Genomic DNA, 12,871 nt, shown 5'->3' on the forward strand with positions numbered 1-12,871 from the left:
CATAGCCCTCAAAGCTCTCTTCAGAGATTTTTATCTTAAAAGCTCCCCCCACCCCTGCCAAATGCTTGGTTCGTTTAGACGTGGTGGATCTGCCCAGTAACTACACCAAAACTGGAGAACTTTGAAGAGGGCAAGCTTTGTATTCCATGGAATAGGAGTACAGTTTCGAGCAAGCAAAAATCCTCTGAGCCCACACAAGAAAGGTCTTTTATACCTTGTTCTTTCTGAGACAAAACCCACCTTCTGGATGAGGCAAAGAGCTCACCCCCCTTTTCTGCTCTACTTCCCTTTCTTCCTTATCTAGCTGGTTTCAACCGCCTTTGTTTACTTTTTTTTAAGAAAATTTTTATTGGTGAGTATACTTTTCAAATTCAATACATACATTCCCTCAATATCTAATTAACCCTATCCCCCACCCTTTTCCTCCCCCCTCTCTATCGACTTCCAACAGCTTTCCAACCCTTACCCCCTCTTATTACTTGATAATTCCCTTAGTCTAAGCACATTCTAATTTTTTTTCCCAGGTATTCTATCATATATATCAAATATCCTATCAATATAGCATGCTTCTATCAATTATACTATCAAATATTCTATCAGTATAATATACGTCTATCAATTATACTATCAATATAGTATAAATCTTATACCCCTCAATATAGCAGACCAGTATAATATAATATAATATAATATAATATAATATAATATAATATAATATAATATAATATAATATAATATAATATAATATAATATAATATATAACAAAAGTCTTAATTTAAACATATTCTATTTCTTTTAAACATATATTCTATCAAATATACTATTGTCATTATAATATGTATTAACACCCCTACTGTGCGCCCTGCCACCAATGTGGCACCGCACACAGCACCATACTGCACATTCATTATATAATATACAATCTGATCTACCAACATAATAGTATATATAGTATGCCCCATCAGTATATTTATTTAACTATTCCCTTATTCATATACTCTGAGAAAGGTATTACTTATCGTAACCTCCCTATCTTATTCTTTAAAAAATCAGTTCTAAATTTCACCCCTCTTCTGCTATGTTATAATCCAAGCTTAGATTAAAATAGATATAAATTCTTAATGGTAAAGTCACTTCTCTCTTCTGTTTAAAATGCCTTATTTCAAAAGTTCTCAAACTGCCACAGTTCTCCTTTCACATCCCATTTTTTTTCCAAAAATTGTTTCAGTTTCGCCCAGTCTGCCAAATACTGTCCCGGATCCAGGTCTTTTTCTTGTCATTTTATCCATCTCTGCCATGTACAGCAATTTGTAAATCCAGTCCTCTACAGTAGGTACTTCTTGCACTTTCCATTTCTGCGCATACAGTAATCTTGCTGCAGCTGTCATATAAAATAACAATGTTCTATTTTGCACTGGAACATTCTCCATTCCCAAGTTTAGTAGCAGCAGTTCTGAGTTCTTATTTATTTGGGTTTGTAACACCTCATTAATTACTTCTATTATATCTCCCCAGTACTGCTTCGCTACTTCACAAGTCCACCACATATGGTATAATGATCCTTTGTGCTTTTTGCATTTCCAGCACTTATCTGACATTTTAGCGTTCCCCAGCGCAATTTTCTTCGGTGTTAGGTACCATCTGTATATCATCTTGTATACATTTTCTTTAATATTCGTACACGTTGTAATCTTAATTGTATTCTTCCACAAGTGCTCCCATGCCTCCATTGCTATTTCTTTATGAAAACCGCCTTTGTTTACCAGCTTCTGCTGTCCTGCTGTCTAAGCTGTTCTCTACAGTTACACTCTCAAGGCCAAGCAAACTAGCAAGAAAAATGGCTGTGTTTTTGCTCACTAAACTCTTTGGAGTACTGTAAAGGACTACACATGCATTGTAATCATATTCATCTTGCCAAGCACCTTCCAGGTACAAACTCTGGGGCCGCGCCCATCAGAGGATCTGTCAATTTCACCTCTCTACACAGAGCCTGCAGAGATGACTCCTCAGAGGGTTTGTTAATTTCATCTTCACCTCCTGGAAAGGCTCTGTTAATTTCACCTCCCCTTTGAGGAGACTTAGATGAAATTAACAAACCCTCTGAAGAAAGATCTCTGCAGGCTCTGTGTAGAGAGGTGAAATTGACAGTCTTTGGCTCTGTCTTTTTAAACTACACTTCCTGAGCTAACATTGCGACTCTCTACACTTGAGCATTCTCGTATAAGACGTCTCGTGTAGAGAGACTCTGGGATGAGACAGGAAAAGAACGCTGATTGGGTAAGAGGTCTGTTGCTTGGGAGAGAGATGCAACTGGGGGGGGAGCCATTCAGTGCAATGACTGGGGAGAGAGAAGGGCCATCTCTTACCGGGAACAGAACCACGGGCACCGTGAGCGTCACCGCAAGCAGCACAGCCAGCCGCACACAGAGGATAAGCTGATCAAGAGGGTCTACTTTGATGTAAGTGTGCAACATTTCAGCTTCCACATAACCTGCCGGAAAGAACGAGAAAAGCATCTGAACAGTCTAGACAGATGGCAATTTGACACAAGAAGAGAGGGGGAGGAACGGCTGGATTTTTAAATCAGAAGACTTTGGGTGGGAGGGGGAGATCTTTCAGGTGTTGGCATCCAGCCTGCACCAGATCATGGAAAAATAAACTTAATAACTACAACAACATTCGATTTACATACCGCCCTTCAGGACAACTTAACACCCACTCAAAGCGGTTTACAAAGTGTGTTATTATTATCCCCACAACAACCACATCCAATTTTTAGTTAGTTACAATGTAGACCCTACCTTTCTGCCCCCATAACGGCCACCAATGGGACCCTGGTGGATAGGCACTGAAACTGTATAGCTGTAGCAGCTGAGGAGACTGTCGACCAAAGTGACCTCTCTTGTCATTTGTAGGAAAAAGAAAGAAACAACATCCTCCGCTCTCACCAGCTGAGGGTTGTGTCCCTTACCGTAGAAGGTGAGGTAGCCAAAGATGGCCGTCAGCAAGTACATGATAAACATGGCCAGGATGGAGACGTTTGCTACATTCTGCATCCGACGCTTGGTGGCCCTAAGACAGATCGTGCATATCATCAGGGCTTTTTTTCAGCGGGAACGTGGGGGAACGGCGTCCCGGAACCTCTTGAAAATGGTCACATGGCCGGTGGCCCCGCCCCCTGATCTCCAGACAGAGGGGAGTTGAGATTGCCCTCCGCGCTAGCGCGGAGGGCAATCTCAACTCCCCTCTGTCTGGAGATCAGGGGGCGGGGCCACCGGCCATGTGACCATTTTCTCCGAGGGCGACCCACTGAGTTCCGCCACCTCTTTTCCCGGAAAAAAAGCCCTGCATATCGTAACATTATAATCTGCTACTTTTTCAAAGTAGTAAGCGGAGCCCAAATGTCCTAGCTTGCAAGTGCCTTTCAATATTAAGCAATGCCTTTAAATATTATTTTAATGTATTATTTATTAAATAATAATAATGTATTTAATTTGTTATTTATTAAATATTAACACCAACCGTTCTGTTTAGAATTAAAATATTTATACCCTGTATTAGATCTCTCTCTCTCACACACATACACACGGGCTCTGGTCAACTTCTAACTTTACCATGTGCGTCCTGATGGAAGGGATAACTACCAGATAAGGATTGTATGCCACTTCTTACCTGGTTGTTACGCCTTCCATCAGCACATATGAATTCACCCTACCAGAAGCTTTTACTCTGGTGCATCTCTCACCCACTCTGATTCACTTGCGCTACGCTTGATCAAGTGGAGAGCTACAAGTGACGAATGACACTTGCCTGGCAAGTGAACAGACTGAGGGCCAAGCTACACATGACGAATGACACTTGAATGGCAAGTGGATTGAGTGGAGGGCAAGTGAACAGGGAGAAATACACTTGCCGTTCAAGTGTCATTTGTCACTTGTAGCTTGGCCCTCACATGGATTCCTCCCTGTTCACTTGCCATTCACATAGTGATCAAGTGAATGGCAAGTGAACAGGGAGGAATACACGTGAGTCTGTTCGCTTGCCAGGCAAGTGTAATTCGTCACTTGTAGCTTGGGTCTCAGTCTCTGGGAGGCAGGTACAATGATATCATGATTACGGATTGGTAGAAGCAGGGAGACCCAGCCCTTGACAGCTTGAGTGGGGAACCACAGCTTGCTACTGGCCCAAGAACCGGGCTTTTGCTGTCCTAAAATCTGCATCTTCCGTTCCATCCTTTCCAACAAGTTGGAGGAGAACTAATGAATTACTTGATCTGTGGACAAACTTTTCTTATTGTAAGGCAAATTCTTTTCCATGTTTAATCAAATCCTTCCTCCATACACTTCCTCTGCATCTTCACATCCTGCCTGTAGCACCTGGGGTGAAAAGTTGCTCTGTTTCTCTCTCTCTCCCTCTCCCCTTCCAAATAACCTGTGAAAAAACTGGGCAGCCTCTCCCTGTTTAACCCTCTTTCATACCTTCTGTTTACTCACCTGCGCAGTTCGGTGTATATGGGAAGCACCTCTGGATGGCAGACGAAGGCAAATGCCAAAATGGGGATGGCATAAGCCGTCTGCAAAGGAGAAGAAAGGTTAGGCTGCAATCTGTTTTGACTTCCTGCTCTGCCCTAAGGTAGGAACCAGCACTCCTAGCATACGCCTTCTTTCTTCTCCTCTTATATTTCTCTTTTGTTAGTTATTCACTAGTAGAAGCACTAGCAGATCACAGAGGAAAAAATTACGTCGTGGAAGAAAATGAAATTTACAGAAACAAGTGCTTAATTTTGTTCTACAAAAATGAAAAATCAATGTTAATTTTTTTTAAAAAATTGTATCTTAACCCTCCTCCGAAAATCACTTTCTATCTTAAAATCATTCTTAACCCACCAATCAACACAGTTTTAGGTGGACAGCCATGCTGGTCTATTGCAGAAAAGCAAGGATCGAGTCCAGTAGCTTCTTAAAGGCCAACAAGATGTCCAGGGTGTAAGCTTTCAAGAGTCTAAGCTCCCTTCGTCAGAAGCTTCATCCTGAAGTGTCTTCTTACCAATTGTTTTAGTAAATCTGTTCTCCAGTAATGGAGCAAATAAAATTATAGTTATGGATTGCTTCCACACTATGTTTTGGTCTGATGAGAAGCAGGCTGCTCCCCGCCCCGCGCCCCACTTCCACACAACATCCTGGTGTTCTTGCGGACCTTGTGGCTTTCCCTGAGATCTTGTGCAATCTATCCTTAATCTGCTCTACTACAATCTTTTTGCAAAGATCAGCAGCTATCGTGTAGATGAGAAAGTACAAATCGATGCTGTTTTCCCAGCCGCAGCAGGTATTCCTGCTCCCCATACCATCAGAGGCAGGCATTTCCTCTATATCCGTTTGATATCGACTCCTACAAACATCTACGAGTTCATTATAAATCTGTCGTTTGATGCGTCTTCTTCTCACCCTGAAGTTGTTCTTAATTCACTATACCTCCCACAGAAGACTTCAAGGACCCCTTAAGCTAACCTCGGAGCTGGTAGTGAAGATCTTGGCAGCGCAGACATCATCTTTGTGCGCAACGGTGGTGTTGTATCCATTATAGTAGATGGAGGAGTCTTCGTAGAGGGTCCCATTGAAGGAGCAGGAGATCTGGAACTTCTTGTAGATCACCTTTGGGATGGGAATGAAAGATTCTGAGCATCAGGATCAGATAAGCAGAAGCAGAAAATTGTGGAGTGACTGGAGAAACTGTTCCTATATCTACATTTCCCTTTCTATACCAAATAATATTGGTGTAGAAAGGAGAATGTTGGCAGGAACCATTTCACTTATCCTATCCTATCCTATCCTATCCTATCCTATCCTATCCTATCCTATCCTATCCTATCCTATCCTATCCTATCCTATCATATCCTATCCTATTATTCGATTTATATATCACCTGCCAGGACAAATTAACACCCACTCAGAGTGGTTTACAAAGTATGTTATTATTATCCCCACAACAATCACCCCGGATGGAGCTGAGAGACTGCCGAGAGAGCTGTAACTAGGGTTGCCAGCCTCCAGGTAGTGGCTGGAGATCTCCCGGAATGACAACTGGTCTCCAGGCCACAGAGATCAGTTCCCCTGGAGAAAATGGCTGCTTTGGCGGGGGTGTGTGTGTGTGAACTTTATGGAATTATGCCGTGCCAACTCTTTTCCCTCCCCAAACCCACTTTCTCCAGGTTTTACCCCCTAGATCTCCAGGAATTTCCCAGCTTGGAGCTGGCAGCCCTGGCTGTGACTGACCCAAGGTCACCCAGCTGGCTTCAAATGGAGGAGTGGGGAATCAAACCTGGTTCTCCAGATTGGAGTCCAGCTTCTCTTAACCACTACAGCAAACTGGCTCTTGATATGATATGATATGATATGATATGATATGATATGATATGATATGATATGATATGATATGATATGATATGATATGATATGATATGATATGATATGATGTACACGGGAGAGCCAGTGTAGTACAGTGGTTAGAATACTGCATTAGGATCTGGGAGAACATAAGTAAAGCCATCTTAGATCAGACCAAGGCCCGTTTCGCCGAGCACTCTGTTCATACAGTGGCTGACTGACCAGGAAGCCCACCGGCAAGATGACTGAAAGAGCATTCTTCCGCCCATGTTTCCCAGCAACTGATACAAAGAGGCATGCTGCCTCTGGTACTGGGAGAACAAGGTTTGCCTTCCTACTCTGCCATGAAAACTTGGCAGGTGCTCTTGGACCAGTTACATACTCTCAGCCAAACCTACTTCACAGGGTTGCTGTGAAGATAAAATGGGAGAAAAGGAGAACAATGTAAGGTGCTTTGGATCCCCACTGGGGAGAAAGGTGGAGAATAAACAAACAGACAAACAAACAAATAAATTTAAAAGTGCAGGAACTTTATCCTCTCTGAGTCTGGCAACTTTTAGGGAAGGTACAGTTCTACTGTGGGAGAAACAGTTGTGTGTGTGAGACGGATTCTATGTCAACTTACCGAGACAAGGAAGAAAAACATACAACTGAGTGAAAGTCCACTGGTGTAACCTAGATAGCCTGTAAGGAGAAGGAGGTGAAGAAAGAGAGAGTCAAGCTTCCATGTGGAATCTGATGAAAGAAATTCAGCAGGCCCCCTTTGTTTATATCATAGCCCCAAGGGTTAATCCAGAAGGTTCTTATTTTGAGGACAACATGCCAAAATAGTGCCCTGATCTCAAATTTGTCACATGGTTTCTTTTTTCCAGTTCGGGAGGTTGGAGGGTTGGGGAAATTGGGATCTGGCTGGCACCTTTTGGAACTGCCTAACAGGCAGAAATTCAGTCGGTACAGCTTCCCCCTTTTTTGGCACCTCCATGCTGACAAATGCAGTATCTGTTCAATTTAATCCTGTCAAGGCAAAAGAGCCCGGTCTTCTCCACAAAGTTTATAACTTTAAACAAGTGCCTCACCTGGATCAGACATACACATAGGTTTCTTTCAACAGGCAGAAATTATTAACGTTAACAGCTCAGGAAGATGTCGTTTTGGGCCAGTCACTTCTCTCAGCCCCTAACAACACGTTACACTTTCCTCGAGTATGTACCTCCCTGGGTCAGTTTGACTGATATGATCTGGGTGTTCTGCGCTTTCCAAACATACGTGTAAGTTTGCAGGTGCCACTAAATTACTCAAGAAGGTGGTAAAAGCCCAAGCAGACTGGGAAGAGCTCCAAAAGATCCGGACCAGAATCTTGGCATGTGGGGAAGAGGTAGCTTAGACCAGCGCCCAGTGAGCCGTGGAACTGGCAGCAGCGTGGGCATGCGCTGGGGCAGCTGGCTGGCTTGCTGCACATGCAGGACCTCCCAGCCCTGCGCTCAGCCACCCGCGTGGCAAGCCAGCTGCCCCACCGCGCGCCCTCGCTGCCGCCAGTTCCACGGCTCACCAGGTCCTGGGGTGGCCGGCTTGCTGCACGGCCGGCTGAGCACAGGGCTAGGAGGCCCTCTGCGCAGTTCATGTGCCCCACTGCCCTGTGCCGCCCACTGGGAGGTCCTGCGTGCGCGGCAAGCCAGCCACTCCATCAGCGGGGCTGGCAAGGGTCTCTCAACCCTGCGCTCAGCCTCCCGGGTGGCTGGCAGCCACGCCCAGCGCCACTTCTTTGGCAGTGCCGGGGGCAGGCTACCCCCCCTGCCCCCCCTCGATCCAGCCCTGGCTTAGGCCTTCCTCCAATACTGAAAGGGATGGATTCCAAAATACCAAGATACAGAGGGAAAACTCCCAGGAACCCCTCAGCACCTTGGGAAATGTATAATATGTGATTGTATTATGGAATGAGTTTTTGTAATATTGTAATACTGTATGAAATTGTGTATATCTTTGTATTTGGACCACGATAGTGTAATTAAATTTTGATATATATAGTATACAGTTGAGGGGTTCCTGGGAGTTTTCCCTCTGTATCTTAGGCCTTCCTCCACCATGTCATTTTCGTAATCTGAAACAAACCCCATGAGCTGCTATCTGCCCCGCCAGGAAACTTACTGTGTAGACCATCAGTATGTGTGAGTTTCTCAAATGGGGCAAAGAGTTGCTCCCCGAGGCTGTTCAGGTTGAGAAAATGTTGTTGAAGGAAGGCCTAACCTTGACAAGAGTGTCAATGCAAATTGGTCTGGCACATGCCAGCCAAGCATGGATCTTCCAGGTGTCTGTCAATTCAACTCAGGGACATATTCAGAAAATGCATGAAATGCTTTTAGGTGACCAGCCTAAGAATGAAGTGAGGTAAACATCCGTATTAGTTGCCCTGAGCTCAGTCAAGGAATGGATAGGACACAACAAAGTAATCTCTTTCCATTTCCCGCACCCCCCCAAAAGGCAGTAACTGGACCGCTCATGGCCACTTCTCTTACACATTCACTTGCCATGCACTCTCCTTCACCACCTCCTGTGTGGCACACCTGGAGACCTGCTTGCCACAACAGGTAAGGGAGAACAGACAACCAAATCAGGGAGCAAAGGAGTAGCAGGAACAGGGCGGACTGCTTCATCTCCTGCCGTATCACTAAACCGAGAATTCTCTTGTCTAATATTGCCAGGTTAAGAAGCCTCAATCCCAGTTTCTTTCTTCCTTATCTTGCTCCTTAATTTCTGGTATATTGAGCAGATGGTGCTTTCTATCTCTTTACCTACAGGCTTGGAAAAACTGCACCTGCTTCATCTTTGTGTGCATGAGGTTCTTGATAACGGCACAGAAGCAGAGCCAGAGAAAGACTCAGTCCTACTGATAGGCAAATGCTCTGTGGTGAGAGGCAATATCTACTCTTCTACACAAAGCGATGTCTATGGACAGCCCTGGACAGAAAGGGGTAATTCCCAGAAGCAACAAACATTATGAGCAGAGTGGATCAAAGTTATGCTGGGGAGACTCTTTCTCTCTAACAGGGGTGGGGAACAACAAAGGGTGGGGAATCAACACAGTGAAAAATTAACAAACAAGGCCTTGAACCCTCAGGTAGAATGCTATTTCCCCACTGCATTCAGGGGTCATTTCGTAGAAAAAGAGCTGGAGGAACTCATTCGCATAACTTATTAGCATATGCCACGCCCCTTGCCATCATCAGAAATGTGTCATTAGCATAGCTGATTTGCATATGCCACACCCCCTGATATCACCTGTCCTGGCTGCTTTGGGCCCAATCCAGGACAAAACGGGCCCAAAATGGCCGAAAGTCAGGTGGGCAGGGCCACCTGAGATGTAACCTCTTTGGGGAACTGCCGGAACTGTGTTCCTGCATGTTGCCCCTCGAAATGAGCCGACTGTATTCATGCCCACACACAAACGCAGACAAGCATTCACAAGAATGCACACTCTTCTCTATCCAACATTGCTTGTCCAAGCCATATTCAATTATGAGGGCACTGCCACTTACCCAAATGTTTCATCAAAGCGAGGGGCAGGATAACACAGACGGTGACGATGATGATCAAGAAATTCCCGTTCATGAACCAGTCGCTGAAAAAACAAACAAGACCAGGGTCAAAGCAGCCAATGAAGGCTTTTTTTCAGGAGCCTAAAGAAGAAAGGGAATAGGGTATTAAGAGGTTGAGTCAGCTGTATTTAAGGTAGCATACTCCCAGGAAAGCATTCTTGGGATTGCCTTCTAAGTTGTGCCAAAAAGAAAAATCTGCTGTTATTAATAGAATTTCCTTCTATTAATGAAAGTGTCAATAAAATCTGGTCTGCGGCCTTCTTGACAAAGCTACCATACTATCAAAAAGCTCAGAGGAGTAATTTTCAAGTGACTGATAGCGTAGGGCATCATTGTATCTTAGAATGAGAAAAGTCGTGACAAGATTTATCCGGTTGCTTTTTATAAACCTTTGTAGTTTACTTCTGTGGTGGTTTGTTTTTGTGGAATAAAAAAAAGAAGAAGAAAAGATAAATCTGGCAGAGTGTGGTGTTATCTGTCTTGTATGATCTTTACCCCGCCTCTCTAAAAGGATAGGGGCTTTTTTCAATTCCAAACTCTCAATTCTATATTCATTCACAGATAGATAGATAGATAGATAGATAGATAGATAGATAGATAGATAGATAGATAGATAGATAGATAGATAGATAGATAGATAGATAGATAGATAGATAGATAGATAGATAGATAGATAGATAGATAGATAGATAGATAGATAGATAGATAGATAGATAGATAGATAGATAGATAGATAATGGTTACTATGATACAACATGCCTCAACAAAGGATCCTAAGTAAACTTAGTGTAAGATGAGGGGTGCTCTTGTAGACTGATAACTGACCAAAGAGTAGTACGCAGGAGGTAGAACTAAATGAAGGAAAGTAAGCAGAGAAGTCTCTCAGTTACTAAGTGTGATTCGGATGAAGACTGTGGCACAAAGGGCAGTTTTTGATCAGGAAAACAGTGCAGAGGGACCCCCCCCCCAAAAAAACTTACACTGTGCTCCCATTCCAAACTGTGGAGAAAGGCCAGCCATGGAATTCCAGACATGGAATTCCCAATGCCTTGTCTACTTTGGCCACCGGTTCTAGACTTCTGATGTAACCTAAGGAGAATTTAGTGGGAGAAATATTGGGGTGCTACAGATAGCTCAGTGAAAATGTCAACTTAGTGGCAACTTCCCAGACTCCTGACAGCCAACACACACCTTTGCTAATTTAGAACTTTTAGCCTATGTCGCATTTCCCTTGCCATCACAAAGAGCAAGTTTGGTGGGGGGCGGGTTGCATACAAATCCTTGTGACGGCCTCATCTCTTTCCACATCTCTTTTTGCCTCATCTCAGAAAGGATATTGTAGAGCTATTTCAAACAGGCCCACATCCTGCATTCTATTTTTGTTGTGACACTAGAACGCAATGCTATAGAGTCCTAGGACACTCAACTGTATAATCTTGCCTGTTTCCTCAAAAACCTAACTTTTCTCATAACTATCTGGTATTTATTAAGGTCCCATTTTAATTGTATTTTATTTTTATTATTCTAATAACTGTATTTTACGCTTGTAAGATAGATTTCTATTTTTACTGTTTTTTAACTTTGTATTGTGACGGCCTTTGGCCATATACAATAAAACCTACTACTGGGTTAGCTATGTGGAATCAAACAGTGTTCCGAATCCCATGGAGTCACAGCTTGCATAGACCATTACTCTTCGAAAAACCCCTGCGTGCTGGTGGATTGTAATTGTTTGTTGTCCTGTGGCTATAACTGCTCTATACAAAGGGGAAGAAAAACCAGTGTTAGCAGTCGCTGTTTTTTAATTTATTAAATACTCTTCCGGACACCAACAATCTCCAGGGGAGACACTGTCAGAAATACAAAATCACAAACTTGCCTTCTCTATCAGGGACAGCCAACCCTTATATTCTTGGAGGTAACTGTTCGACAGACAACAGAATCTGGGGACTGGAAGACTAGTTTGCGGGACAAACTGACCCTCTCTAAAGTGGTCAGGATACGTAACAGAATTGGCACCATCCAAAAGGGTTTCAGTTACGCAGCATATATGCAGAACCATAGCCAGGACATTACGATGTAACCTTAAACATGGACTATATTTATCTCTTAGAACTTGAAAACATTTTTTTCTTTTCCCTATGGATAAAACTGTAGACCACTGTTTTTTTGGTGGGGAGGGCGTATCCATACCCTTGATTAAAATTTAGCAGGGCCGCTAAACTCCTTACAAGCATCAGGAGCCAGAACCAGCCACAGCATAAAAACTAGTCTGTTTTTATGCACATTTTCCCACTCAAGGACACTTGGGCCGTTTCCACACGGCTTACCTTGTTCTAGAAAACAGCAAAATCTCGTGCGAAATCGCGCGAGAAGACGCTGTTATCGCGCGAGAAGATACGATAACAGCGAGATTTTGTGCGAGATTTCGCTGTTTTCTGGAACAAGGTAAGCCGCGTGGAAACAGCCTTGCAGTGGCTCACTAGAGTGGGATCTCAGGACTGAACCAAAGTCACTCTGGCTCCCAAGGCTAAAGTCTTAAATAGCATTAATTGTTTTTTTTAAAATAGCTGAAAAAGTGGGAGTCAAAGGTTGTAGCCTCGAGGCATTAACCTGCTAGGATCCCCAACTAGCAGGTACTTCGGGAATTTTGAGGAAGGGTGTCACCACAAAATGGCTTCCATATGAGAGGTCCAATAACAAAGTGAGGGTGAGGCCCATCACAGAATATTGCAAAGTTCTACAAAAGAAACCATTTCTAAAGGGGAAAAATCCTCTGGAGGAAACAGTTGGTAATGGAAAAATAGTTGAAGGGAAGGAGTGTTTAATTCCCCTTGTATCTGTTTTTCCCTCTCAAAATCCCTTCTCCACAGCTGTTTTTACCTCCATTATGAT

The 12,871-nt window shown here is 43.5% G+C and overlaps 1 protein-coding gene across 3 annotated transcripts in view; it reads right to left on the reverse strand.

Annotated features, from left to right (window-relative positions):
• SLC38A5 (solute carrier family 38 member 5) overlaps positions 1-12,871 on the reverse strand; it is a 76,921-nt gene that overhangs the window by 7,239 nt on the left and 56,811 nt on the right. For all 3 annotated transcript variants that reach the window (XM_055003232.1, XM_055003230.1, XM_055003231.1), the window contains exons 8-13: positions 9,917-9,999; positions 7,009-7,067; positions 5,508-5,651; positions 4,494-4,573; positions 2,972-3,072; positions 2,367-2,491 (exon numbers count right to left, since the gene is read on the reverse strand). In XM_055003232.1, the coding sequence (XP_054859207.1) occupies positions 2,367-2,491; positions 2,972-3,072; positions 4,494-4,573; positions 5,508-5,651; positions 7,009-7,067; positions 9,917-9,999 (592 nt within the window). The remainder of the gene's footprint in view (positions 1-2,366; positions 2,492-2,971; positions 3,073-4,493; positions 4,574-5,507; positions 5,652-7,008; positions 7,068-9,916; positions 10,000-12,871) is intronic.

The sequence above is a fragment of the Eublepharis macularius genome, chromosome 19 (genome assembly GCF_028583425.1).
Source record: "Eublepharis macularius isolate TG4126 chromosome 19, MPM_Emac_v1.0, whole genome shotgun sequence".
Lineage (NCBI taxonomy): Eukaryota > Metazoa > Chordata > Lepidosauria > Squamata > Eublepharidae > Eublepharis > Eublepharis macularius.